Genomic DNA, 26,462 nt, shown 5'->3' on the forward strand with positions numbered 1-26,462 from the left:
TAATCCTTCCCTCCTCTCTGTCTCTCTCATACTCGTCTTTCAGTCAATTACAGAGAAAGAGGGAGAGAGGGAGAGATGGAGGAAGCAAAGGGAGTAGTGAAGCACGTACTGCTTGCCAAGTTCAAAGACGACATCCCACCCGACCAAGTCGAGGAGCTCATCAAGGGCTACGCCAATCTCGTCAGCAAAATCGAGCCCATGAAGTCCTTCCAATGGTAAGATCTTCATCACATCGTCCCCTCCCCCGTCTCGTTTTCTGCTCAATTTCGGTCGGAGCTGAACCCTAATTGGAAGCCATGCTTGACTTATCACTGATCTGTTCCTTGATTAAATCGAGAAGTCCAACCCATATTACTATTAGGATGCTGGGATCGCGATCCCTGATGTCAGTGCAGCTGTCCCTCTGAACTCTGGACATTGATTTTTGGTGTACACAGCAGCCAGTTTTTCGATTGCATTTCTTCATGACAGTGAATAGAGTGCGAGCCTGTTTTCGATCGGTTATCATGAACTGGGGGTATATAACGAAACATCCGGTAGTGTTACTCTTTGAGATGGTGAGATGGTTATGGTGATCATATGGTCTCGTCTGTCAGGGGCAAGGATGTGAGCATCGAGAACCTGCACCAAGGCTATACTCACGTGTTCGAGTCGACATTCGAGAGCACCGAGGGCATAGCGGAGTACATAGGCCACCCTGCTCATCTCGAGTTCACGAACCTGTTCCTACCTGCATTGGAGAAAGTCATTGTCATCGATTACAAGCCCACGACCGTTCGGATCTGAAATATTGTACCAGTTTAGTTTTCACCGAATAAGTCTCTGCTACTGTTGTAGAATAAAAATTTGCCTTATACAGCATGAGATGGAGATCTGCTACTGGTCCGATATCTTCTAGCTCGAGCTTGTAACTTTAGCTGAACGATCGCATTTGATGTATTTTCAGTTATATGAATCGCAGTTTCTCATTGTTGCCAGACTCATTCTAGTCATCTCACCTCGAAAGTCTCCATGATGATGGTGGTTTTTATATCTTCTCGCATTTTCCTGTGTTCATGATCATAAGATCGAGCTTGGACAGATTATTAGGGTAAGCTCACATGTGAGCTTAGACCACTTGTTAAACACTGGTTTAGTTCATGTTCAAGAATGATTTATTTTTTCTCAATACACGGGAACCTTTGGAATCATCGGCCCGGATGAGACAATGCATCTCTTTCCCTTCCTCCGATTATCCAAGGTTATAGTATTAGACACAACCAGGTATATAGAACAGCAAACAGAAAATACGTGCAGTCAAGTCGAGAATTGTACTTCCCCCAACTTCACAATGCTTTATCATTCTCTCCGATTTAAATCGGACCAAAAGAACCTCGCTAGAGGAATCCCGAAACCAGGACAAGAATTGCAGAAAACTATGCAGACAGAAATGGCAACACCGCCACTTCCCCCCTCAATTGCTCCATGGATCCTCTTTTAAGCATGCTCACGAACATCTAAACATTCATACAAGGTCATCATGTTATTGCAGCGAGAAGAGGAACCATTGGAATGACCAATAATGACCAATAAAAACTATCCCAGAAAGTCATCGGGCAATTTCAAGAATGTCCAAAACCAGCACGTGCAAAAACAATCGATACCTTCCTCACTTTTCATATGTGGATGGGCTTATCATAAGTTGCCATCGCGGCTTCCTTCAAGGCCTCACTCATTGTAGGATGTGCATGGCAAACCCTTGCGATATCTTCACTAGCTGCATCATACTGAATCGCAAGCACGGCCTCGTGAATTAGCTCCCCAGCATTTGGAGCTATTATGTGGACTCCCAGGATCTTGTCTGTCTCCTCTTCGGCCAGTATCTTCACGATTCCTTCAGCATCATCAATTGCCTTAGCCCGACTGTTAGCAAGGAAAGGGAACTTCCCAACCCGATATTCCACCCCAAGAGCCTTCACTTGCTCCTCGGTCTTGCCCACAGAGGCGACCTCAGGGTGTGTGTACACAACCCCAGGAACCTTATCATAGTCCACATGGCCAGTTTTGCCAGCAATGAATTCCACACAGGCAAACCCATCCTCCTCTGCCTTGTGGGCCAACATGGGTCCGGGAATTACATCCCCAATCGCATAGACACCAGGGACATTTGTGGAGAACCGTTCATTGACCAAGATTCTCCCGGCTTTATCAGTTTCCACACCTATCTTATCCAAACCGAGCCCAGCGGTGAACGGGACTCTACCAGCAGAGACGAGTACGACATCGGTCTCGAGGATGGTCTGATCTCCACCAGCAGCAGGCTCAAGGGTTAACTTCACGCTATCACCATTACTGTCGACTCCAACAACTTTTGTTTTAAGCATGAACTTCATCTTCTGCTTCTCGAGGGCACGTTGGAATTGCTTCCGAATCTCACCATCCATGGTGGGAACTATCTCAGGGGCAAACTCAACAACAGTTACCTCTGAGCCCAAACGACCCCAGACTGAGCCCATTTCAAGCCCAATGTAACCCGCTCCAATCACCACAAGCCTCTTGGGAATTTCTGTCAAGGCTAGGGCTCCAGTTGACGAGACAATCCTCTTCTCATCAATGGTAATCCCCGGTAAGGATTTTACATCGGAGCCAGTGGCGATTATAATATTCTTTCCCTTCACAACTGTGTTCTCACCATCAAGATTTTCAACAGAAATCTCCGAGGGAGAGAGGAACTTACCATAACCTTTGACGTAATTTACTTTATTTTTCTTGAAGAGGCCTTCAATACCTTTCGTAAGATTGGACACTGCTTTGTCCTTTTGGGCCATCATAGCTGGTAGGTCAACCTCAACTGACGGGAACTTCACCCCATGATGGGCAAATGAGTGCTTAGCTTCATGGTACATGTGGGAGGAATGAAGCAGTGCCTGATCAGTGGAAGTGGAATGGGGATGAGACCGATCACTTGGCATATCATAAGAAACATGTCAAGGAAGCATTGCCTTGTCCTATATATTAAAGCAGCAAAAGGTGCTCTTTTAATGTTATTTGAAGAAAACAAACAAAAAACTGCAAAATGGAAAAAAATTCTTGCTCATACATCCAATGCTAGCATGTGAATATATGATGAATACACTGAATGACCAGCAAGAGGTCGAGGCGCTACAGCAGCTTGAAATTGACGTAGGCCTTAATGAGGATAACTCCTCATTTATGATCAAGACACGGTTCATATCAGTAACTGATATCATCATAAGGGGAGAATTTTTAAATTTTCTTTACACAAAGAAGAAGCAGCAGCTCATGCATTGATCAGAGAAAGAAGAATATATGAGACAAGTCTAATCTATGAGTTCCAGTAGAACTTCAACCAGAGAGTTATTAAGAACAATATGGATATCACAAAGATTGCTCTTTCCATCAGAATCAAGGCAAGAAGATAAATCCTCATGACTCAACATGGTGCCATGGTGGTTTTTAGAGCTCACGGTGGGACTGTTTATTTGGCAGTTTCAATAAAGGAGCATTGCTTATTGATCCAAAAAAAAAAATGGTGCCATGGTTCTAACAAGTTTCAGTTTTCGTAAATGTATTGAATTAACATCTTGAATCAACATCTTAACATCAGTTAGGAATGAGAAATAGGTCAGAAGGAGGGAAGGGGGGACGGATTCACACAGAATAACTAACTGCACTTAAGTAACCAACCCAAACTCTCACTTGCTAGCGACTGGAAGCCATCATGGGATCGAAAATCAAAATTTGAAGTATTGTTCTTGCAAATGATAATCCTTGAACAAATTCGAACCATGTGCTAAGTTATCAAACTTCTTATCTATACAAATGAAGTTCCAACTCATGATGCCGATCCCAAAGAAGCCATAGGAGCTCAATTTAATATTCTTGGTTCACATCAAAGAAATTCAGAGAAAGCAACTAAGGCACAGCTATACCAATTACCAACCATGGAGACTATCCATCATCCAACAATCCGATCGCATCGTCAATTTTGGTTAACACCAGTAATTTACTCACAGTTCCATAAATTCAGTGATGGGCGCAATATATCAAGAAGAATCCAAACAGAACTAACCCATCCATCACTAGATCAAGCTGATTGGCAACTAAAACATACCTTTACCATGCGAATTTGAGCAAAGAGTTGACGTATAATTACTAAAAATTACAGCATTTCTGAATCGAATTCAGTCAAGCAGAATGAAAAATCTCATTCCTGAATTGAATGATCTGAAATATAGATAGGAATGGAACAGCCGCAAACGCTGTTGTATCTATGACATAGAAAACAGACTATGCAAATTGCGACATCAGGACCGAATGAAACAGCTAAAGTGGCAGCGAGGTTACCTTGGACGGGATGCAACCTACGTTGAGGCAAGTGCCGCCGAGGCTGCCGCGCTTCTCGATGCAGGTTGTCTTGAGGCCGAGCTGGGCGGCCTTGATGGCCGCCACGTAGCCGCCGGGGCCGCCGCCGATGACGACGACGTCGTTGTCGTCGGATCCCGAGGAGGCGAAGCCGCGGGAGAAGGTGGTGAGGGAGCAGGAGTAGCGGAGGGCATCGGAGGTGGAGCTGGATAGGTTCCGAGTGAGGATGTAAGCCTTCCGCCGAGCGAGACCCGCCAAAGCCATGCCCGCGCTCTGAGAGAGAGAGAGAGATGAAGAAGAAGAAGAAGAATCGAAACCCTTTTTCTGGGTTGGTGTCGGATTCAGATTGAAGCCGAACCGAGAACAGTGGAATTGGACACAGCGAAGAGGCGGAAAACAGGAAAATCGGTCATGGGGAAAACGGAAAACACTTTTCTAATTGTTATTATAATTCATTAACTAATTTATATATAGGAAAATTAACTTTTTTTTATGTGACCCTTTCTACACGAAAAATAAATATAACTAATCATCTAACATGCAAGTTCCGTGGACTTCTTCGCAGTTTTTATTTTAGGTTGATATTATTATATTTACAAATTTTATAATAACAAAATATTTGAAACAAATAACCTCCTTGAAAATATCTAATATAAATACATTGTGAAAATTCGAAAAGAAATTAATTATGCAATTGTGAAAAGTCTAGGTATATAATATCTAATATTTAAATATACATTGTGGAAATTCAAAAAAAATAATTATGAAAATGTGAAAAACTTAGGTATATATTAATATACATTAAATGTGAAAGGTCGATTGTTCAAGCGCTGAGGGTTACGAATATAGACTCTTCATCAATCAAATAGAGAGCTCAAAGCGTCTCGTGAATGGAGTTTAAATTACATAATATATGGATAGATATAGATTTTAATTTGGAGTTATAGTCTTTTTAACATAAGTATTTTCTTTATGAAAATTAGGAAAATGAGAGAGAAGTTCAAGGGAAGATGAAAGGCTCTTAAAGTACAAGACAAAAGGAAAGGAAAAATTGTTAACAGGAAATGGAAAATAATTAACAAAATACGTAAAGAATCAATTTATCTAATTAGTAAATCATGGTAGGAATGATTTTGATATTCTTTTCTGGATTCCGATTTTGACTTATGTAATTCTATCAAAATTATTTATCGTGCACTTAATCGTGAAATGAAATTACTCACTCTACGAAAGTGAGGATTCTTCAAAAAAAAAAAAGGTAATATTAAATTTTCCAAAATCTAGAGCTCAATATTGACGTGCGAATAGAAAAGTGGCCTTGCAAATTTATGCTACCGAAAAAGAAGAATAGGTAATGCGAAGCTTGCCGTTTTTCAGCTTTGCTTGGTGTCATGGACAATTAAAAATTAGAAAAAGAAAAAAGTATTTCAAAATATAGATATCGTTCACACAAAGAAAAAAGACATCGCGTTATACTGTACATTCTAAAATATATTTTCTAAAAAAATTATTAAAATACGTAAATATAAAAGTCCACTTGTTAGCTAGTTCATAAAAGATTATGGAGAACGTTTTCTCGTAGGGGCGATTTAAAGAAAGCCGCTGATTTCATTCATGGTTAGCTCTTGACATCACTGAAGAGCTAACGTTTGGATCAATTCTATTCGTTCATTAAACAGAGAATCAAATATGCTATTGACTTTCAAAGAATGCGTGCCAAATATTGCTTCTTCTTTTTTTTTTGTCCCCTCAATGATTTGCTATAATCTTAATTTTTATAATCAAGATGTATCTTGTATATTATATCTTACAATATGTTATTTAGATAAAAAAAATCTCAATTTTATTATTTCCACCTCATTTTATAGCATGCGATTGAAAAGTCAAAATATCCACTATTTTACTGTTAATTTGATACAATTTAAAATAAAGAAAAAAAAAAGTTGAAAGATAATATTATTTAATAGTGTTTATGCATTTGGGCTGCACATCTCCTTATTCGGCTATCTCATCTCTCAGTCTCATCTCATATTTTATCTTCTTCTTTTTTTTACTTCTTTTCCAATTTTTATCTTCGATCCTTACTTATAAATTTTTTTAATTCTTAATTTTATTTCCTCTTCCAGATCAATCCATTCATAACGTATAAAAAAAAATCACTATAGTTGGCACGCTTTTCTACGACTATAGTCTAATATCAAATAAAAGCCATGTTTTCTTAGTTATTGAACATTCAACTCAAACCATGATGTTCGTAAAAAGGCCAAAAAAAAAAAAGAAGAAGAAAAATCCAAAAAAGAAAAATCTGAAAAAAGGAAAGTAGAAGAGCTGTGCTGATTTGATGAGAGTCCTCAACTCCACAAACTATTCGACATGTTATATTCACAGTTGGAGCTGGAGAAGCTTCCCGGCTTCCATTCATGGGCTTCTCTTTCTGGAAAGACCGACCAGCAGTTCTTGGCCCGCAAAGCATCCTTCCGTTCAATTTCCATCGCAAAAAGATGCCCAAGGAACTAAAAATCCAACTCGAACATTGCTCCGAAGGTCTAGTTAGTATTCGGACTTGGGATACAAGTAACTCGGCATTTAGTAAAGACAGTGTGAGATAAGGACTCAATTTGAAAGATACAATTATCAGGAAACAGGTAGGAAGAACGAAGATGAGAGAGACCAGCCACCCAACTATTAGCCTGCTTCACTAGTTCCTTCCAGAGCATTCATTCATTCAGCATCGAGTTATCCACGCCACAGACTACATTTACTTCCGGAAAAATTTCGCCATCTATGATTCAAGAGAATATGGGCTTTGACATCTCTGAGGATAGATAGCCCTGCCCGGCGAATCAGGATAAGAAATCATAACTTTGAACAGATGCATAAAGAGCTCGTCATGGTCCCAGAAGTAGGAAGGGAACATGGCGCATCAAACAATAGATCCAATGCGAAATAATCTCATATTGTATTGTAAGTACACGGACAATCGCATCACTACTACAAAACTGCCGAGCCGCTTTTTCTCTAGTCTATACCTGAACCAGCTGCAAACGGATATTATTCCAGTAATTTCTCTACGCGAAAAATGCGCTACTAATAATCAGGCATCTCCATCTATTTACATTCAGTTGCCTCCGAGCAAGCTTCTCAGCCTGTTTCTAGCGTCCTCGGATAGATTGCAACACCTCAGCCTCCGTCTCTGAGGCGGGAATGGCTCAGGGGAAGAGAAGCACACAACAATCACTGAGAGATTATCGGAAGTATTGAGTCGCAAGGCGTCCATCACAAGCTCTCTGGCGCACTGCTGCGGGTCATTGTGCCTCTTGAGGCCCTGCCGGACGAGAGAGACTGCATACTGACTAGACATCACATCCCATATCCCATCGCAGGCAATTATCAAGAACTCGTCCTCCTCGGTCAAAATAGCCCGTCGAATATCAGGCTCAGCGATGAGAGGAGAATCAGAGCCTAGAGGGAGCTTCATATCCCAGTCTCCAAGGGCTCGGGTTACAGATAGATAGCCATTCAGATACCCATCAAGGATATAACCACCCAACCCCTCTACTCGCATTCGCTCGGGCAAGTAAGAAGGCCTGTGATCTTGGGACATTTCAACTGCCGTTCCCCTTTTGCACAGGACAGCTCTACAGTCACCAGCATTTGCAACCAATAGATGTCTCCCAAGGACTACTGCCGTGAGAGCTGTAGTTCCACAAGAACTGCTAACAGTGGGTTCAGTCGCTAAGGCAAGGTCTGCCTGAAGAAACGCTTCTCGGTGAGAGTTCTCAAGCTGTTTTAGGAACGAATCATCGATCTCTAATGCTTCTGGTATGAGGGCATCATCGAAGAATAGCTTCATTGCATTCCTTTTAATGTACATGGCAGCTTCAGGGCCTCCATGGCCATCAAAAACCGCATAGAAGGCACTCGGTGAGCAACAGTTGGAGGAGCCCAGGCGGGCTGATAGATCATCTATCCTGATGTGCTCATCTTCCATAGACATACGAGAGCCGATGTCAGCATAACTACCAGATCGAATGCAGGGTAGGTACTTGCTTTTAGGAGAGTCCATGGCAGCATCCTTCACATTCTCTGAGCAGCTCAAACCCTAAAGAACAAATAAGGTAAACGAGTGAGATCACAGCTCATATGCATCAAGCAACCAGCCAAAATATGGAAAGGCAAAAAAAAAAAAAAAAAGGAGTAATTCATCAACCACGTTTCTTAACAAGAGAGTAGAGTGTCGCCTCTTTGCGACGACCTATTTATAACAGCATAGCACTAAGAAAGATCCCGACACAAACAAAATCCATGAAAAAACACATACTTCTTAACAAACACGGGCGCGAGTATTGGGTCTCTGACGAGAGAAGTAACTCAATTAAATGTCCACAAAAAAGACTAAACACAAGCTTCCAAAACGTCATTGGCCAAAAATTACTGTGACACGAAAGATGCTACATAGATCGTATTCCGCCCGCTCTTTCGATCAATCAATCAATCAATCTAACGCTTCCCAACAATAACTACATGGGAACTTTGCTCTCTAAGAACTAATTAATTCAGATTGCTGCAGACCACAACAAAACTGAAGAAGAAGCAGAAGCTGATTTAGCTTAATCATCTATGACAACTCAAGCAAGCCAATTAATCAGCCAGACCCAATGAGAATCACTCATCACGACTCTCTCTGACAACGTCGGTCAATTCGATCACTAACGAACTCCACAAGACGTCTAAACTATCGCAAACCAAACCCAAGAGGATATGAGACAAGCAGATCGATCGGAGCGTACCGAGTCAAAGCGCGTGAATTCGGTTATAACAGAGTCAGCGACACGGACTTCGCCAAGGATCGGGGAGGAGGCGACCTCGATCTGGTGGACGACTGCGGGCTCCTTAGCCACGCATAGCCTGTACTGCACGCTGACCTCCGCTTCGGTCACCATAGTCGGGCTCAGCACCATCTCCGGCGACGTCGCTGATGTACAATTCTCCGATCTCGTCAGAATCGCAGACAATCCAAGAGGGTTTCGTCAAAAGTCGAAGAGATTGACCGATTGATTGATTGATTAGGGCAAGAAAACGTCGGACGTGTGGGTTTCGTGCGGTTTCGCTTGCAGAAGAGAGAAGAAAGAAGGAACAGATCACAGGCAGGGAGAAGATTGAAAAAACGGTTAAGTCGGAGGAGGGGGCAAGGCATATGTACCCGAGGGGGGGGGGGGTGTGGGTGGGTTTCGGTGAGGGGGAACCGGGAGAACCGGTTTGACCCGTGAGGTGTCGTGTTGGGTGACCGGCGGGTGACGGTAGAAGAGGAGAGGTCTGGGCAGACACGGAAGCTGAGAGAAGTCGCGTGGGTTCTTCTACGGAAACGCGGTCGCTTTGGGGGCCTTCCCTCTTGTGAAATTACTATTTTAACCCCTGCCTAGACGTACGATCGGAGCCTCTTTTTGGAAATTTACCGCTCCCCCCAAAAGCGAGTTGGCGTGTTCCATTGACGGCGGGTAGTTTTTGAACCGAAATTTTGCCGTGGCCGCCACATGTTTTTGCGTGGCCCGATTAGTTTTGCATTTAAGACAGTGCCATGCGACGTGGATTCATAATCATTGTTTCCAATAATTTTTAGGATTAATAATCCATAAAAACATAAATTCTGTCCTTTTTTTAAAAAAAATTTGGCATGAATTTCATTTTTTGACAAGAAATACAAGAGTTTTAATTTTTTTTATCACGTTAAGTACTTTTGTCATTTTATTTTATTGACATGGCAAAGGAACGGTATCACGTCATGTCAGTAAAATTAATAAAAAAAATTTACAAAAAATTAGGAAAAAAAATAAAAAGAGAGAGAGGCTTTGATCGGAGAAAGGGTGGGGACGCTGGTAGGCTACCGCCTATCCCGACAACTGCCTCTCGATAGGGGTCCCCGATAATTCTAGAATATGCTAGTTTACTTATAAATTAAATAAATTATGTAAGAGGTAAGTAAATTACTTGAAATCAAGTAATTTTTACTTGAAAAATCTACGATTACAAGCATGGATCGTACATGTCCTCATCTTCAAGCTGAGGACAGTAGCTAGTTTCCTGAAATAATTTTAAAAAGTCGGCTCCAAAATAAATAATCACTGGAAATTTCCTAATTTTGGAAATGGCAAGAAAAAACAAAAAAGTCCGAAATTTCAACACAAGTGCAAGAAACGCGTGGCGTGAGTCGGTTTGGATCCGGAAACGGTCTCGCTTTTTAGCTAACGCAATGATGCCCCGTGAAGTCAGAGGGGTATTGTGGTCAATGACTACTAGACGAGTGCCCGGCCTAGTCAGAGCGTCTGGCCACATGGCAGTCCCACGTTCAACTGCACTGGATGACGTCAAGTCTCGGTTAGGTATTACTGTCAGCAACCACCATCAGCCATTAATTATGCATCAATTATTATCTTCGTACTGTTCATATTCTTACAATGGACTTTTTGTTCAATCAATTTTTGAAAGCACTGGTGAGTCGTTTCGAAATGAATCGGAGTCGAGAACGATAGGAATACAACTCCATTCGACACCGATCTCGGAAACTGTTTTCGTGGAGTCCATTTTCTAAAAGTACATGCTCGAAGAGCGAAAATCGTGGTGTAATTTAAGCATTATGCTTATGGAACGCAACATCTTATTCAAATGCTAGCAAAGTATGTTGCGAGAACATATAATATAGTCCAGGGACGTAAAAGTACTGCACCTCCAAATGCCCGCTGACAATGATACGAATCTAAGAAGTTGGAGCCTAATCACCTGTCGAGATAGTACAAATAAATTATTATTACGTAAGTTAAATGGATCTAGACTATAATTAATTTGTTCATTGTAATTAGTACCTTGGCTTACTTTTCTATATGTCAATTGATTGAGCAGGTGTTGCACAACAAACAAATGGATCATAGAGTCTTATCTTCAACGTTGAAGTATTGGCATTGCTACCAATATGAGTTGATTCAAGCGATTTGACACTTGTTTACCTTAAATATGATTTCGAATTCGAGTTTTGGGAATATAAAATATCCATACTGGGAGAGTTATATCTCTTAATAGACCGACTCGACTCCACTAAATTAATAAGGGTTTAATTAGATTTTCAGATATTATTGTTCACACTAAAAAAAAAAAAAGGAGTATCGGCATTGCCCAAGAGGTTCGATTATTATGCCACGTTATAAATGATCATGACATGAAGATAGACGGATAAGGCAGATCTAATTATCCGATCCCATGTCAATTACGTACAAACCGAAACTTGCTCATTTATAGTCCATGTGAATCACGAAGAAAAGGTTCATTAGATATCTGCCCCCCTAAAAAATGGAATAAAGCTTTTTCACGAGATTAATTCTTTTTATTTTAACTTATTTTACTGGGGCTTTGTTTATTGTAAGGAGCTATCGGTGGGCCCAACCCATCGAAGAATATGGAATATGATGAGGACTCGAATCAAGTAAATTATATATGGACACCGCCAATGGAAAGCACGAGTTCTCTATTTTTGCTTTCATCATCTTACATTGATTTGATAGAAGAGAATATGCAATTGAACCGACTTCACCTGAGCTTGATGATATTTGCAAAATCCTACACATCTTTAAAAGAACCCGAACTGGACCCCGAAACTCGCCGATTTTTTTTCGGTTTCCTCGGGTACCGGTTTGGAATTTATATGAGTTTTAGGATGGGTATGAGTATAGTCTATAAGAATATAACAACTCTCTTCGTAATTTCCGATGTGAGTTGATTCATACAGTAAAAGGAATTTGCTCTTAATTTTTATTGTGATTTCGAATTTAAACTCATAATGGAATTATGAGTGAGCCTCTTCTGAGTCATAAGAAAGTTCACAGGTTTAATACAAAGAATAAAAAATAGTACAAAATAAATTAACATTTAATTAAGGATTTTTTTATTCCGAATCGATGCATTGTATCACTGCACCACAGCTTTGTTCGGTTTTCGAGTAAAAAATTTTATTCTACCCAATTCAACAATATTCTTTCTCAAATTCAATGCTGAAATTATTATTATTTTTATCTTTTTATCTATTTAATAATAATTTATCACACATATTATTTTCTAACTATTTTTACAATCAATTTTTTAATAATAAATTTCACATTTATTTTCACATCTATATATATACATACATATATATTCTCACTCATCTATATATTTGTCAGCACTTGCAATCGTTATACAAAATCAAGTTAAGTTGGATAACGATCCAACTCGAAAACCAAACGCAAACTTAAGTTGTGTTAAAACTCTTTCTTGGAAACCGCCCCCAGTTTGCAGCCAGCCAATCCTTTACTTAAGATAACCTAATCTAAGTAGGCTCCTAATGCCATATGATGATGCCATAGGATGAGTGCCTCAATTTTAAAACTATTTTGCATGGATTGTACGGATCCAATAATCATGAGTGAAATTATTGAAGTGAGAAGAAACGTATGATCTAAGCGATGACAAAGTACCCGCTGACTTTTTAAGCCAAAAGTTGGGACCAAAACTAAAAGCGAATGTAGAAAGACAAAATGAAGGACAAATTATGTAGACACCAACGTAGGCGAAGGTGGTTGAAAAATATCCTTTGTTAGGTACAAGAAGAGGATTGCATTAATCGGAGGGAACATTATATTAGAGAACTAATAATTCGGGGTTTCAATTTAATTAGGTCAAGCCTAGATCGAAGAATATTAATTTAGATGACGTTAGGTTCGTCGGAGGGGCTTTAAAATTAGGTAACATTATGACACTCATCGGTTGATATATATGTGTCCCAATTCGAGGAGGGCATAGGTCGAGTCTCTCTATATTGTACAGTATGGCCATTAGGGTATTGGTTGGTGTACAACTCTTGATTCCAAGTGGGGCACTGATCGAGCTCATATTCTTCCTTGAAGTCTTATTCTTCGAGCACCTGATATACATATGAATTGATTGGGTTAGGACATGGTAACGTGGTCTCTTTATTCGATCGAGCTATGCGAAAGCTGATGATGTATGACAACTTCGATTCTCTATAGCTTTCTTTGAAGATGCAAATTATTGGCCACTCTTTCCAGTAGGGAAAAGAAAAGAAAGAACAAAGTTAGGGCACTTGGGAAGATTCCAGCAATTGTTCACGAGATGAGGTATAGACTATATAGCACACCTTTTTGGCTTAGCTCTATCGGATAATTAATTGAATCATATAAAAATTAGAAAAAGAAAAGAAGATAAAGAAATAGCATGGGTTGGTCTAACGGTTAGACGCTTACTTATTATTATTAAATAAAAACTCGAGTTCGAGTATTATAAATAAAAAAAATCTATAATGAAATTCTAACAATGCTTTACCTTTAATTGTTCTTAGTCGGGCCCATTGGAAGAGAAGGGGATTTCAAAGTTTAATAATATAAACGCGTCCGATAGTAATGATTTTACATTAGCATTTCCATGAATTTCTTTTTATCCATCTCATGATCATGCCTTATCTTCCAATGCAAAACGTACACAACTCCTCTTAATTTATTAGTTAATATAGAGAAATCTCGATGCTTCCTCGTAATTGCTCATTTTACTAAATTAATCAATTAACAATTTTATGCCTTTTGTCTTCCAAGATGTCACCAAGATGTTAGGTTAGGTCATTCCTCCCCATTTGTTAATATTCCATTGGGAAAAAACTAGCTTTTGTATGATTTGAAGGACAGAGAGATTAGATTCAACTCCCAATTGATTCACAGGTTGTGACATTTTGAGGAGCAAGAGTATGATCAGTTGCCCTTGTACTTGGCACATTGGATAATTTGCTCGGGTATATCATTGAATGTACGACGAATCATCTAATACCATAACGCTCATCTTACTAATACCATAACAAGGGTCGGTTAAAATTGTTCTCTTCCTCGTTCACTCTTTCCCTCCGCTCACTGGTGCTCTTGCCTGTGCATCCATTGCCAGCAACAGGGTCCCGGTCACCGGAGGTAACTAATTACTGCTGGCCATCTGCCTCTTTCTGGTTATCTAACCACTAACATATTAGAGGCTTCCCAGAAGTTCCGAGACTCGGGTAGGTTTAGGAGCTTAGGTTCTGATCCGGCCTTAGGCCTAAATCAAGGTACTTATAGCCATGACCGGATACAAGTCCATGGGTCTAAGAAGAAGCTAGCAGGCCACACACAGTTTAATAACTAGCATAGAGTGGTGTTAAGCGAAGGCATACTACTCGCTGGAGTTGCGAGCTAGGTGGAGTTACTAGCTAAGTGAAGAAAACACTTTATACTGCTTAACAAACACATATTTGTACACATCAACATAAATACATGAAGCTAAATGCCTAAAAATTCATTTCAATTTCATATAGGAATCAATAGCATCGCACAGTCGGAATACAATTGTGAGCCGGAAAACAGAGCTCATTTCTTACTACATGTAAAGTCATAAACCCAAAGAAGAACGGCCAAAATAATTCAAAGGACCAAAAGAGCCCTATTACTCAGCTTCCCCACAAAGAAAGGTCCTATATTATCCAGATAAACAGTAAAGAAATTGTGCCGTACCTCTCCAATCGCGACCACCAGCGACACCATAGATTCGATTCCAAACCCTCGCAAACCAAAAAAAATCCCCCAGTGGATTGCCTCGGACATTCTGGAAATGCCATCCCTGTATCAGCTACCAGATCTGTGGAACCATAATGAATCGGTGGGATGGTGGTTGAGGTTCATCCAGTCCGGCCTGAAGCCAGAGAAAAATATCGAGGCAATGTTTAGAGCTCCACAGCCGGCTGCTCATCTTGGTCGGTTGCTCCAGCCTCAGGAGGTGACATGCCAACAGTATCAACCGGCTGCACATGGTCCGAGGGCTCAACTGCAGCAGCTGCACTGTCCTGTGTTTTCAAGGGAACTGGAGGAGCTGGGTTTGGGACAAGTGGAGCATCGAAGCCCGAAACCCTGGGTTCTCTCTGATCAAACTTGCTGACCCGTGGCGCCCTCTCATAACTGCGGCTCCGGCTCCTGCTCCTGCTCCTGCTTCGGCTAGGGCTACGGCTGTAGCTATGAGAACGTCCTCTCGACCAGCTCCGGCTCCTGCTGCGGCTCTGGCTCCTCGACCAACTCCGGCTCCGGCTGCGGCTCCGACTCCGGCTCCTGCTCCGGCTGTAACCAACCCATGTCCTAACCATATCAGGGCTCCGGCTGTAATTTCTTCCTCTGCCTCGATCGGGACCGTCTCTCCTATCCCCAAAACGGCCCCGCCCACGGCCTCGTCCTCCACGTCCATCCATGCTGTTGAACCGATCATGTGGGCCAGGCCCTCCAAAGCCGCGAGGCCCAATTCCACGCCCTGGAAAGAAATCAGCCCTCCCACCCCTTCCGCCGAACCCGCCATCCCTCCCGCCACCTCGGCCACCAAATCCACCATCCCTCATCCCACCCCTACCCCCAAATCCACCATCCCTCATCCCTCCCCTACCACCAAACCCTCCATCTCTCATCCCACCACGGCCTCCTGAATCCCAACGGCTACCACCACCAGAGTCAAAGCGGCTAATGCGGGCCCGGTCCTTTCCAAACCCGGGTCCAGCACGAGAAGCCATCTCCCGGACTTCCGGGGGCACTTGCTGATTTGCACCTTCCAAAACTTTTATGAGGTCGGCCGCATACTTCCAGTCCTGGTCGGAGAAAAAAGTGTAGGACACCCCAGTGGCACCAGCCCTCCCGGTTCTCCCAATTCGATGAACATAATCCTCAATTCCAGTAGGAAAATCAAAATTGATCACCACCCTATATCGAACAATGAACATTTGCATGAAGAGAGGATAAAAAAAAGGGTAAATAGGATTATCACTAGGAGGATCTACAGAGAACAGGCATCCAAAAAGACTGGACCAGACCTCAACTGTAAATCAACCATGTGCCGGGTCTAAATGTTACCAATGTACTGAAATGCATGAAACGGAAAAAGCCCCTTCTTTATGCCATAAGGACACCCACAGAGACCCATGAACTGACCAATCAACCCTAATTGTATCCATTAACCCACACATTAAGGACCGGCCTGACCATAAAAATAATGACAAGAAAACAAGGCTGACCTTATTTCTTTAATGTCCAGTCCCCTAGCAGCAACATCGGTGGCGACTAATATGGGGGACTTCCCACTTCGGAACTGATTCAAAGCCCAGTCTCTCTCACCCTGAGATTTGTCTCCATGAATCGCGACTGCTCCAAAATTGCGCGCGATACCCCGTGCAAGTTGGTCACACAATCGCTTTGTGGAACAGAAGATTATGACCTTAGACCCACGTTCTTGTGATCGAAGAATTTGCTCCAGCCGCCTCTGTTTCTCCATCTGAGGTACAACCTCAACAAACTGCAGAGTGAAGAGAATCGCATTAATAACAAAATCGTCTATCATCTCATTTTCAAGACCAGGTTCACATACCTGACAGGTAGTTCCACAATGATGACTGATCAAATCAAATCAACCAATGATCTGATTTTAAAAGCATCGAATGGAAGATCCTCTCACTCAACAAGTAACAAAAGTGCGCTACCACAAACTATAGTCCACCTCTAGATATATCTATGAAAATAACAACAATTATTGCTGCACTAACAGGAGGTACCTCATTTCTATTTTAGAAATTCAATTCACAAAATATGAGCTTCAAAAATGCAGAATGAGTATAGTCAGTGGGGTAGTTAGAAAATATCTATGACTTACAGGATGCATTACCTGTGTAATAGATTTGTTAGCAGCAAGCTCATCGGCATTCCCAATGTTCACCTGGACTGGATTTACAAGAAGATCGCTTGCTATCTTCCTCACTTCTTTGGGCCAGGTTGCAGTATACATTAGAGTTTGTCTCCTGGGAGGTATCTCATTCACGATCTTACGGATCTGAGGCTCGAAACCCATGTCGAGCATTCGATCTGCCTCGTCAAGCACAAGCAGGGAAACCTGCTGAAGGTCAATCTGTCTCGTTTCAAGGATATCATTGAGTCGGCCTGGAGTTGCAACCACAATATCTGCCCCTCGATCTAGTTCTTTCAATTGAGGTCCCTTTGGAGCTCCACCATACAGGCACTGAAAAAGGAGAATTTACATAATGATTAAAACTCCTCAAGGCACTCAAAGTGAAGAAGATATGAGATCATCAAAAAGATCAAAGAAACCCCACCGTGCAAGATACCCGCGAAGACCGTCCGAATTTGATGGTCTCGTCTTGTATCTGTGTTGCAAGCTCTCTTGTAGGGGACAAGACAAGTACAGTGGGGCCATTCTGAGGGTTATTGCGGCGTGTTCTGAGAAGCATGAAAGCAGGCATTAAGTAACCCAATGTTTTCCCTGAGCCTGTTTTGGCAATTGCTACTATGTCTCTACTTTGCAGAGCAATTGGCCAAGTTTGCGCCTGTATAGGTGTTGGGGCAGTGAAACCAGCAGAGTATATCTAGAAAGAAAGTTTCATTATCAGTAACAAACCAAAGAGGGGATCAAAACACATCTCGTGGAGCTACTTAAAAACTTTAGTTGGGTTAGAATCTATTAGTATGGGAAATGACTAAAGAAATAGAATCCAAAAAAGTGTGGGGTTGCTTACAGAAGCAACTAGAGGTAACAAAAGAGGACAATAAAGACATAGGAGGCGGAGCCAATTAGCAAGGAATCCCAGTCATGAGGTGTGATTTGGACAAAAAGAGCCAACCACCCTTCTAGAAGATGCCCAAGAAAGGCTCCAAGAATCCATTTTGCAGCCTCCGAAAATTAGGGTTATTGTGCCAATAGCAGTGCAGCGTACGACATATGCTCCTCCTCTCGGAGCAAATATCGCACCTGCGACAAGTCAGAATGGATGAGATTAAAGTATATCAAAGGAATTATTGACAACCAAACGAAGCAACAAAAGGTTTCTGCAATTGCTTTTCTAACCCAACATGTTGAGGCATCGCTTCTAGCATTAACAGATATACCTCTCTCAGAATCTCCGGAGGGAAACCAGTAGCCTCAAATGTCATGAATGGCGGTGGAATATTGTCTCCCTATAAAATGGAAAGCACTTTCAGAAGCCAAAACCACGACGTAAACATCATTGATCAAGAAAGCGGTAATATGAGAGAAGACAAATAAAACATGTAGGAAATATAATATAAGATGCCCCCATAACTAATGGTGACAATTCAACAATTATTAATTTTAAAATAACCAAAGGAAGTGCTTTGTCAAACCAAGCTACGCGCATAATACAAATTTAACAATCAAAATGAACAAGATCACTTTCCCCAGGCATCAAGAGCATCCAACTTGTGTCATTTACTTCTCTGTTCTATACAATATTAAGGACTGAAAGTCAACCGCTCTTCCACCCAGTTAGTTAGCACTGTATAAATTTCTGCAAAATTTAAGCAAATATTAAGAGCTGGCTAGAAGTTTAGAGTACTGACAGTTGCTGTAACTTCATGATGTTGGCAGTAAGCTTCAACAGATGTTAGATGACCATCAAGAGGTCCAGCATAAGGAGCATTATTTGTAAAAGGCGGAGGGCCACTTCCATGGCCACCCATACTATGCATCCCATGGCCCGTTAAAGCATTCAATCCACTGGTAGGTCCAGGTGGAGCATTTTGGAATGGCACACTGCCTGGACCAATCATGCTCTGAATGATACAAACCAAAGTGCAATGTCATAATCATTTACAGCATCATAAAGTGATTCAAAAAAGCTTCACACAGATAATCAGCGACAATCCAACATGAAGAAAAACGAAAGAATTTTAAGGATCTAATTGTACAGAGGAATTTGTAATCCTCATTGAATCTGAGCCAAACCATTGGTATAGCAAGTAAAGACGCGTCCCCATCGCGATGCAAGGATGCAGCATCTCATAGATAACTGCAACTTTCATGCAACGAGGAATTTCCAAAGAATTACAAGAGTCATAATTAAAGGTATCAATTTATGAAGACAACTGACTATGCATCGGTTTTCTTTCTAACATCTGATTAGCACAACATCAAACTTGACTTGGACAATGTTTTTTTCATCAGTTACAACCATCTAAAATAAGTGCTTCGCAATAGTATTTCCAGAGTTCGTTAAGTTCTCCAAATCAACTTACGTAAAAGATGATAAGGAGGGAAATTACCGGCTGATTTCTGGCCACTGGTATTGGTGCAAGCTTCGGGAGCTGAGGACTCAGCATCGGCCCTTCCTTATTAGCATTGTAATAATACTCATTTCCGGGTCTGCCACGCGAGTTATCCTCAGGCCCCATTCGCATCCCAGCTGAAGCCACATTAGATTGCTGTGCATGCATCATTGATGGGCCCATCTGATTTGGGAATCTTGGAAAATGCTGTTGGTTACCCATATCAGGCCCAGGATGCTGGAACTGAGCTGTGGTGCTCCGCCTCTGCATATTGCCTTGCAAGCCACTGTACTGCTGAACTGGGCCTGAGTGTGCACCCATCTGTGCCATGACTGAATTTGGACCGCCTTGCAGGTTTGGAGTCGATGTACTTCCACCTTGCTGTGGTTGAGGTGGAGAAAATTTGGCTTCCTCTTGCTTCGGGAATCCTGCACTATATTCTTGTGGGCCAGGGAACGGCAGCCCGTGGGCACTATTCTGAACTTGTTGCGAATTATCTTGCTTCGGAATAGGAAACGTTTGCTGATACCCCATCGGTTGAGTCTGCTGATGCAAAAACTGATGTCCTTGAGATTGACCCACTTTCTGCCCCAGTTGAAGTGGAACCTGTGGAGCAGCCTCCTGGGGAATCTGGTGCCCCGACTGCTGTTGTGGTGCTTGCTGTCCCAAATGGTGCTGCAATTGTTGAGGTATCTGCTGCCCTGTCTGCAGGAACATCTGGTGAGATGGATGCTGCATCATATACTGATGTGGCACATGGTTACCAGGGGGTCCTAACTGAGAAACCTGCTGGGACACAACTTGGCCAATTTGAGGTCCTTCTTGGTGAGCACCCTGCATCCCTAATGGAGATTGCTGCTCCGAATTCAATTGCCCATGCTGATGCGGTAACTGATTCCCTTGCAGCCCTTGAAGGGATTGATTCATCTGCTGTCCCGACTGAGTAAGCATCCCATTCCCTGCAGTATTGGCAGGTGGTGGACCTTGGGGGAGGGGAGGAGGCAAGGCCACAGGCTTCTCGTACTGGGTAACATTAGTCTCGGGATTCCAATAGTACAGGTTACCGGTGCTCCCATCAATCAAACCCTTCCACGGTTTAGGAAGAGTCGGATCATCAGGCGCGTACCGTGGACCGAGGGATGCCTCTGCTGTTGCCATCGCAAGTATCTACAACAAAACACAGGGCATAACTTCGTCAGAGAGGCATAGCTTTGTCAGAGAGGATCGCCACTTTATCATTGCAGAAGGGAACTACAGTTCAACATGAACTGGCTTCCGTTTCCAAGTCTGATAAATGGAGAAATTATATGGTCGGAAGGCATCTCCTCACGTAAAAAACAGGAAATGTCACATCACCTTAATCCCCCGGATTTCTCACTTGATCATGCGGAATGAAAACAAATATAACAAAAAAAAATGCAAATTTGATATACTGGCAACCATATGCTTCCTCAAATTCAGGTTCTCAATTAGAACCTCTGTTTCGCAAACCTCCAGAAGAAGGAAACGAGGAAAGCTCACGAGAGCTCGTTCGCCGATACTAAGTAAACAAGCAATGGAGGATGCACTACCCAGACGCGTTCAGACGTGCAAAAAGATGATCAAGGATCCCAATCCCAGAGGACGAAATCATCTTCCAGAAACCTAGCCAATTTTTTTTCGATTGGGAAAAAAAGAAGGCGAAGATAGAGCGGGCAGAATGGACGCACACCTTGTATGGAGCAGCAGAGACAGCGGCGACGCCGGCAGCCGCGAAACCCTAAGAATCAGCGAGCTCTAGTCATGCATGAAAGGAGGATGACTGAGCAGAACAGAACTATGTGAGCGGAGGAGAAGAATCAGACCCTTTTAGGGTTAGAGGGAAGAGGATGTATTGCCTGCAGTGACGGTTCAGCGCACGAGGCTGTCGCGTTTTTCTCGGTTCGGTCCCTTTAATTTTGTTATTTATTATTTATCTCGGAAACTTTGGCAGGTTCGTCATATGCGTCCCTTTTGTAAGAAAAGTTGAAAACAGCGCTGCAAACCAAAAGTTACCAATCCATCCCAACCCCAGCGACGTATGGTCATTGACTTCCTCATCTATATCTATATATAAAGTTATATTCCCGTGATAAATTGGGTTAGAAATGAAATTCTATATATATTTTAAGGTCATGAAGGTAAATATTTAAATAAATAATTATAAATGTATATGTACAATTAAGATTAAATTAGTAAATGCATATAAATCATTAACATAACGTTTGGTAACGAAGTTAAGTTTTATTTAATTTGATTCAAGAAAATGAAGACAAAAGTAATTGGAAAAAGTATGTGAATGCATATAAATCATTAAACATTTAATAGTTTTTAAATTTTTAATACAAGCACATTCTTGATTAAAAAAAAGTAATCTCAAAGTTTGTTTAGGAAAATCTATATATATATATATATATAATTGTATCCTTGTAATAAATAGAATTAGAAAGGTAATTTAATATATAGTATAAGGACATAAAGGTAAATATTTAAATAAACAATTGTAATTGTATATATACAATTATGATTAAATTAGTAATCTATATCTATATAAAGTTTTATCTCCGTAATAAATGGGGTTTGAAATGTAATTATATATATTATAATGTCATAAAGGTAAATGTTTAAATAAACAATTATAAATATACATACAATTAGGATTAAATTAGTAAATGAATATAAATCATTAAATATTAATTAGTTTTTAATTTTTAATAAAAGTACATTCTTGAATTAAAAAAATGTAATCTCAAAGTTTGTTTAGAAAAATCTATATGTGTGTGTGTGTATATATATATATATATATATATAAAGTTGTATCCCTGCAATGAATAGGATTAGAAAGGTAATTTTTATATAGAATAAGGTCATAAAGGTAAATATTTAATAAAATAATTATAATTGTATGTACACAATTATGATTAAATTAGTAATCTATATCTATATATAAAGTTCTATCCCCATAACAAATAGAGTTAGAAATGTAATTTTATATATATTATAATTATAATGTCATAAATTTAAATGTTTAAATAAACAATTGTAAACGTATACATACAATTAGGATTAGGTTAGTAAATGTATATAAATCATCAAATATTTAATAGTTTTTTAATATTTAATACAAGTACATTCTTCATTTAAAAAATAATAATCTCAAAATTATTAGCTTAGAAAAATTCATATATATATATATATATATGTAAAGTTGTATCTCCATAATAAATGGGGTTAAAAAGGTAATTTTATATAATATAATGTCATAAAGATAAATATTTAAATAAATAATTGTAATTATATGCATATAATTATGATTAAATTAGTAAATGCATATAAATCATTAAATATATAATATATTTTTAATTTTAATACAAGCATATTCTTGTTTTAAAAAAGTAATATCAAAATTTGTTTAGAAAAAAGTACAAAAATAACACATCTATAAAAAAACTTTCCGATTTAATTAGTAACTAAAAGAAAAATCAACTAATATGCAATAAACATGCTTAAATATTGAACATTTTTGGAAAAGTAAAAGGTAAATCTATTTAAAAAAAATTTTAAAGTAAGAATTTACAAGAGGAATTTATGATAATCGATGATATGCATTTTCTTTTTTAACTTAAAAAAATCTACCGACATGCAATAAGAATATTTAAATATCGAAAATTTTTAAAAAGTAAAAGATATATTTAAAAAATTTTAAAAGTAACAATTTGCAAGAAGAATTTATGACAATAGATGATTTGCATTTTCTTTTTAAAAAATACATGAAAGTTATTTATTATAATTTTTAAAATTTGATATTTAAGATAGATAATATTTTTTCTTAGCAATATCATTTTCTTCATCCATATTTGGTATTATAATTATTTTAAATCATTCTTAATTTGTTATTGTAGGCAATAAAATTTGAATGGTTTCAATTTAAGAATATATATAACTTAATAAACATTTCAACTATGATGTCAAAATTTCTAAAACCATCTAAAAATAACTTCTCTAACCAATAACATGTATATCACACGGGTAAAAAAGCTAATAAGTCATTAGGGAAGAAAATTTCCTACATGATCTTTCTTTTTCTTTTCTTTTCGAATATAAAGTATCTTCAACTTATTGCCTATATTGGCAAAAAAAATTATTGGTTGAGACGAATTTTCGCAAGCATCGATATAGCCTTGGTCATGAGATATTCCAAGTGAATTTTGAATTCCTATACTACATGTAAAGCTCACTCTCAGACAGCGCAATTTGTCAATTACATCACGCTTCATTCTTGTAGGTTCATCTTATTTGGACACATCTATGAGTCTAATATAATTAACCTTTAAGAAAAAAAAATTTATAGGTCTAATTTTTGTACGGACATAATTGAGATAAATCATATCGATCCGATTAAAAATACTACTGTACAAGTTAATTGGATTGTGTACCTCAAATCCTAACATCATATATGGACTAATTTTCAGTTTTTAATAGAAAGTAATATTTAAGAGGGTAAATTTCAATTAAAAATATGATGTTAAATACTTGTACAGCATATTTAATCAGTAAGTTTTTAAATACAAACTATTTTTTAGTCCATAATATTTTCCTAATCATATATCGTATTGATGTCATCAAATTGCATAATATTTTGAAATTTTTTCATGGCATAACACGGTGTCAATTTTCCGTCAATTCCTTAACAAAGAGCTGACGTGGCCAACATTGTGGGCCCATTTTGCACAGCTGGACTTTTGTACCCCCTTAAACTTTATATGGTATAGCACGAAACTTTAGAAAATTTCACAATGTAGCACATATAATATTAAGGGTGGGCCCAAAACGTCAGCCACATTAGCTCTTCGTTAAGGAATTGACGGAAAATTGACATCGTGCGATGTCATGAAAAAATTTCAAAATACTGTACAATTTGATGAACTAATATGATATGTGCTATGGTGAAAATTTTCAAAATATCGTGTTGTACAGTAAAATAAGCCCAATTTAAAATTAAATACATTACACTTTTTTATAAAAATATTATGGATTAAAAATAGTTTTCTCTTGAATATTGAATCAATTTATTGGAGGAAAATTGACATTTCATCAAAAACATTGGTTTTTTGAAATCCTAAGTACAATTTTCATATCTAAAATCGAAATTAAATTCTAAGATTAATATATCTCAAAAAAGAAAAACGATTGAAATTATAATAAACCAAATTACTGGAAAAAATAATTACTGAAGTACATAGCCGAGAAATTATTTATCTCTTCAACGATAATGAAATCGGTAATTTTGATTCAATGTTGCAGTGAGAACTAAATAAGTAATCTAAAATAGTTGTTTTGTTCAGAAAAGAAAGACAATTGTTTTAGAAAAACAAAGTAGTTAGAGAAATAATTACTTAAAATAATTAAATTTATTTTTCATGTTTAAGAAATAATTAATTTCGATTTAGTGATATGTATAGACGTAAACTACAAAATATAAAATCATAAGAGGTCCATCAATCACATTTATTGACATATTTATCTAATCTATATATTGAAAATTTGCATATATGTATATATCAACATTTAAATTCTAAACATATATTTACTTTGTTAACATTAGAAATTTTCAAAAAAAAAGTATCATATCCATTAAAAAATATATTATGATTTCAATTCAAAGAGCTTAATTTATCTTATAAGAAAGGTATTTTTGGGAGGAAAAATCTTAAAATCAATAATAATATTAATCTCTTTTGGGAATTAGTTATTGGATCAATATTTTTAGTGGATAAGAGAGGAAAGTTATAATTTTTTTAAAATATTTAGAAAAAAAATACATAATTAGACCGTATCATACTTTCTTTGGGCATAAAATTATATAAATAAAAGTAATCTTATTTTGGGAGAAACAACATGATTTACTTTATTGCTCGGAATCTTGATTCATGATGAATTTGATAATATGTTCCATTTTTTCTTGTAGGCTCCAAGGGATATATGTCAAATGAATCATACGTAAAAAAGAGAAGTTAAATTAGAATTATAAATTAATTAGAAGAAATCTCCTACCTTGCTTTGTAATTATTTTGCCCAATAGATAGGAATACCCGAATCAAGAGTTTGTGATGATATTGGCAAAACAACCTCACCACGTGCATATGAGCTCCAAAACCAACTTAATAGAGACATCTATGCAATTAAAATAATTTAGAAGTTAATAGCCATAATAATACCATTTTTTCCAATTGTTACTAAATTTATTATTTCTTTTATTAATTGATGGCATTTGTGGTAAAATTTAGATTGAATTGATATTGATAGTAAAATAATATTATGAAGGCGATTTAATGCAGACAATTAGTGGAGTTTGTCATTCATAATCAATTTATTAGTATGGAGAGGTGGAAATCAATATTTTTGTACAATATTATAGTAGTTAATGGCAATCAATATTTCTGTATAATATTATAGTAGTTAAAGTAAGGGAAAATGACAGCTTCAGTCCTATATGTTTGCCAATTTTTGACATTGAGTTCTAAAAGTTTCACTTCGAAAAATCAAATCCTAAAAGGTTTGAAAAAGTGCCAGAATTGGTCCTAAAAGGTTTCCAAAAGTGCCAGAATTGGTCATATCCGTCCGCTTCCGTTACCGACCCGCCACGGTGGATTTAACGCCATCAACTCCTTACACGTGTCAGTTAAATGATGACGTGGCACCATTGGGCCGAATAAAAACTCGAGATTTCCGTTCGGGTTGAAACCAACTTCCGAATTTCCGCCCCTCTCTTCTTTTCCCCGACCCGGTTCCATTCAAATCGAAACCCTAAGATTTCCGGATTCCCGCCCTTCTTTTACTTTCCCCAATCTGGTTCCTTTCGGGTCGAAACCCTAAAATTTTCGAATTCCCGCCCTTATTTTCCTTTCCCCAACCCAG

At 38.9% G+C, this 26,462-nt stretch overlaps 4 protein-coding genes across 4 annotated transcripts; 1 reads left to right on the forward strand and 3 right to left on the reverse strand.

Annotated features, from left to right (window-relative positions):
• On the forward strand, positions 1-983 carry LOC116208519 (stress-response A/B barrel domain-containing protein HS1-like). The gene is made up of 2 exons (XM_031542010.1): positions 1-215; positions 597-983. The coding sequence occupies exons 1-2, from the start codon at positions 76-78 to the stop codon at positions 784-786; spliced, it is 330 nt and encodes a 109-aa protein (XP_031397870.1). The 5' UTR covers positions 1-75; the 3' UTR covers positions 787-983.
• Positions 984-1,136: 153 nt separating this feature from the next.
• LOC116208516 (dihydrolipoyl dehydrogenase 1, mitochondrial) lies at positions 1,137-4,771 on the reverse strand. Its single transcript, XM_031542007.1, has 3 exons — positions 4,348-4,771; positions 1,644-2,906; positions 1,137-1,496 (listed from the first exon to the last, which is right to left on the reverse strand). The coding sequence occupies exons 1-2, from the start codon at positions 4,627-4,629 to the stop codon at positions 1,656-1,658; spliced, it is 1,533 nt and encodes a 510-aa protein (XP_031397867.1). The 5' UTR covers positions 4,630-4,771; the 3' UTR covers positions 1,137-1,496; positions 1,644-1,655.
• A 2,443-nt stretch (positions 4,772-7,214) lies between these two features.
• Positions 7,215-9,563, reverse strand: LOC116192076 (probable protein phosphatase 2C 13). Its single transcript, XM_031520498.1, has 2 exons — positions 9,156-9,563; positions 7,215-8,467 (listed from the first exon to the last, which is right to left on the reverse strand). The coding sequence occupies exons 1-2, from the start codon at positions 9,324-9,326 to the stop codon at positions 7,484-7,486; spliced, it is 1,155 nt and encodes a 384-aa protein (XP_031376358.1). The 5' UTR covers positions 9,327-9,563; the 3' UTR covers positions 7,215-7,483.
• A 5,133-nt stretch (positions 9,564-14,696) lies between these two features.
• Positions 14,697-21,402, reverse strand: LOC116200988 (DEAD-box ATP-dependent RNA helicase 40). Its single transcript, XM_031532034.1, has 8 exons — positions 21,238-21,402; positions 19,524-20,693; positions 18,822-19,034; positions 18,351-18,419; positions 17,561-17,830; positions 17,116-17,466; positions 16,472-16,749; positions 14,697-16,160 (listed from the first exon to the last, which is right to left on the reverse strand). Exons 2-8 carry the CDS (start codon positions 20,682-20,684, stop codon positions 15,146-15,148), a joined length of 3,357 nt encoding a protein of 1,118 aa, XP_031387894.1. The 5' UTR covers positions 20,685-20,693; positions 21,238-21,402; the 3' UTR covers positions 14,697-15,145.
• Positions 21,403-26,462: the final 5,060 nt, after the last annotated feature.

The sequence above is a fragment of the Punica granatum genome, chromosome 1 (assembly GCF_007655135.1).
Source record: "Punica granatum isolate Tunisia-2019 chromosome 1, ASM765513v2, whole genome shotgun sequence".
Taxonomy (NCBI): domain Eukaryota; kingdom Viridiplantae; phylum Streptophyta; class Magnoliopsida; order Myrtales; family Lythraceae; genus Punica; species Punica granatum.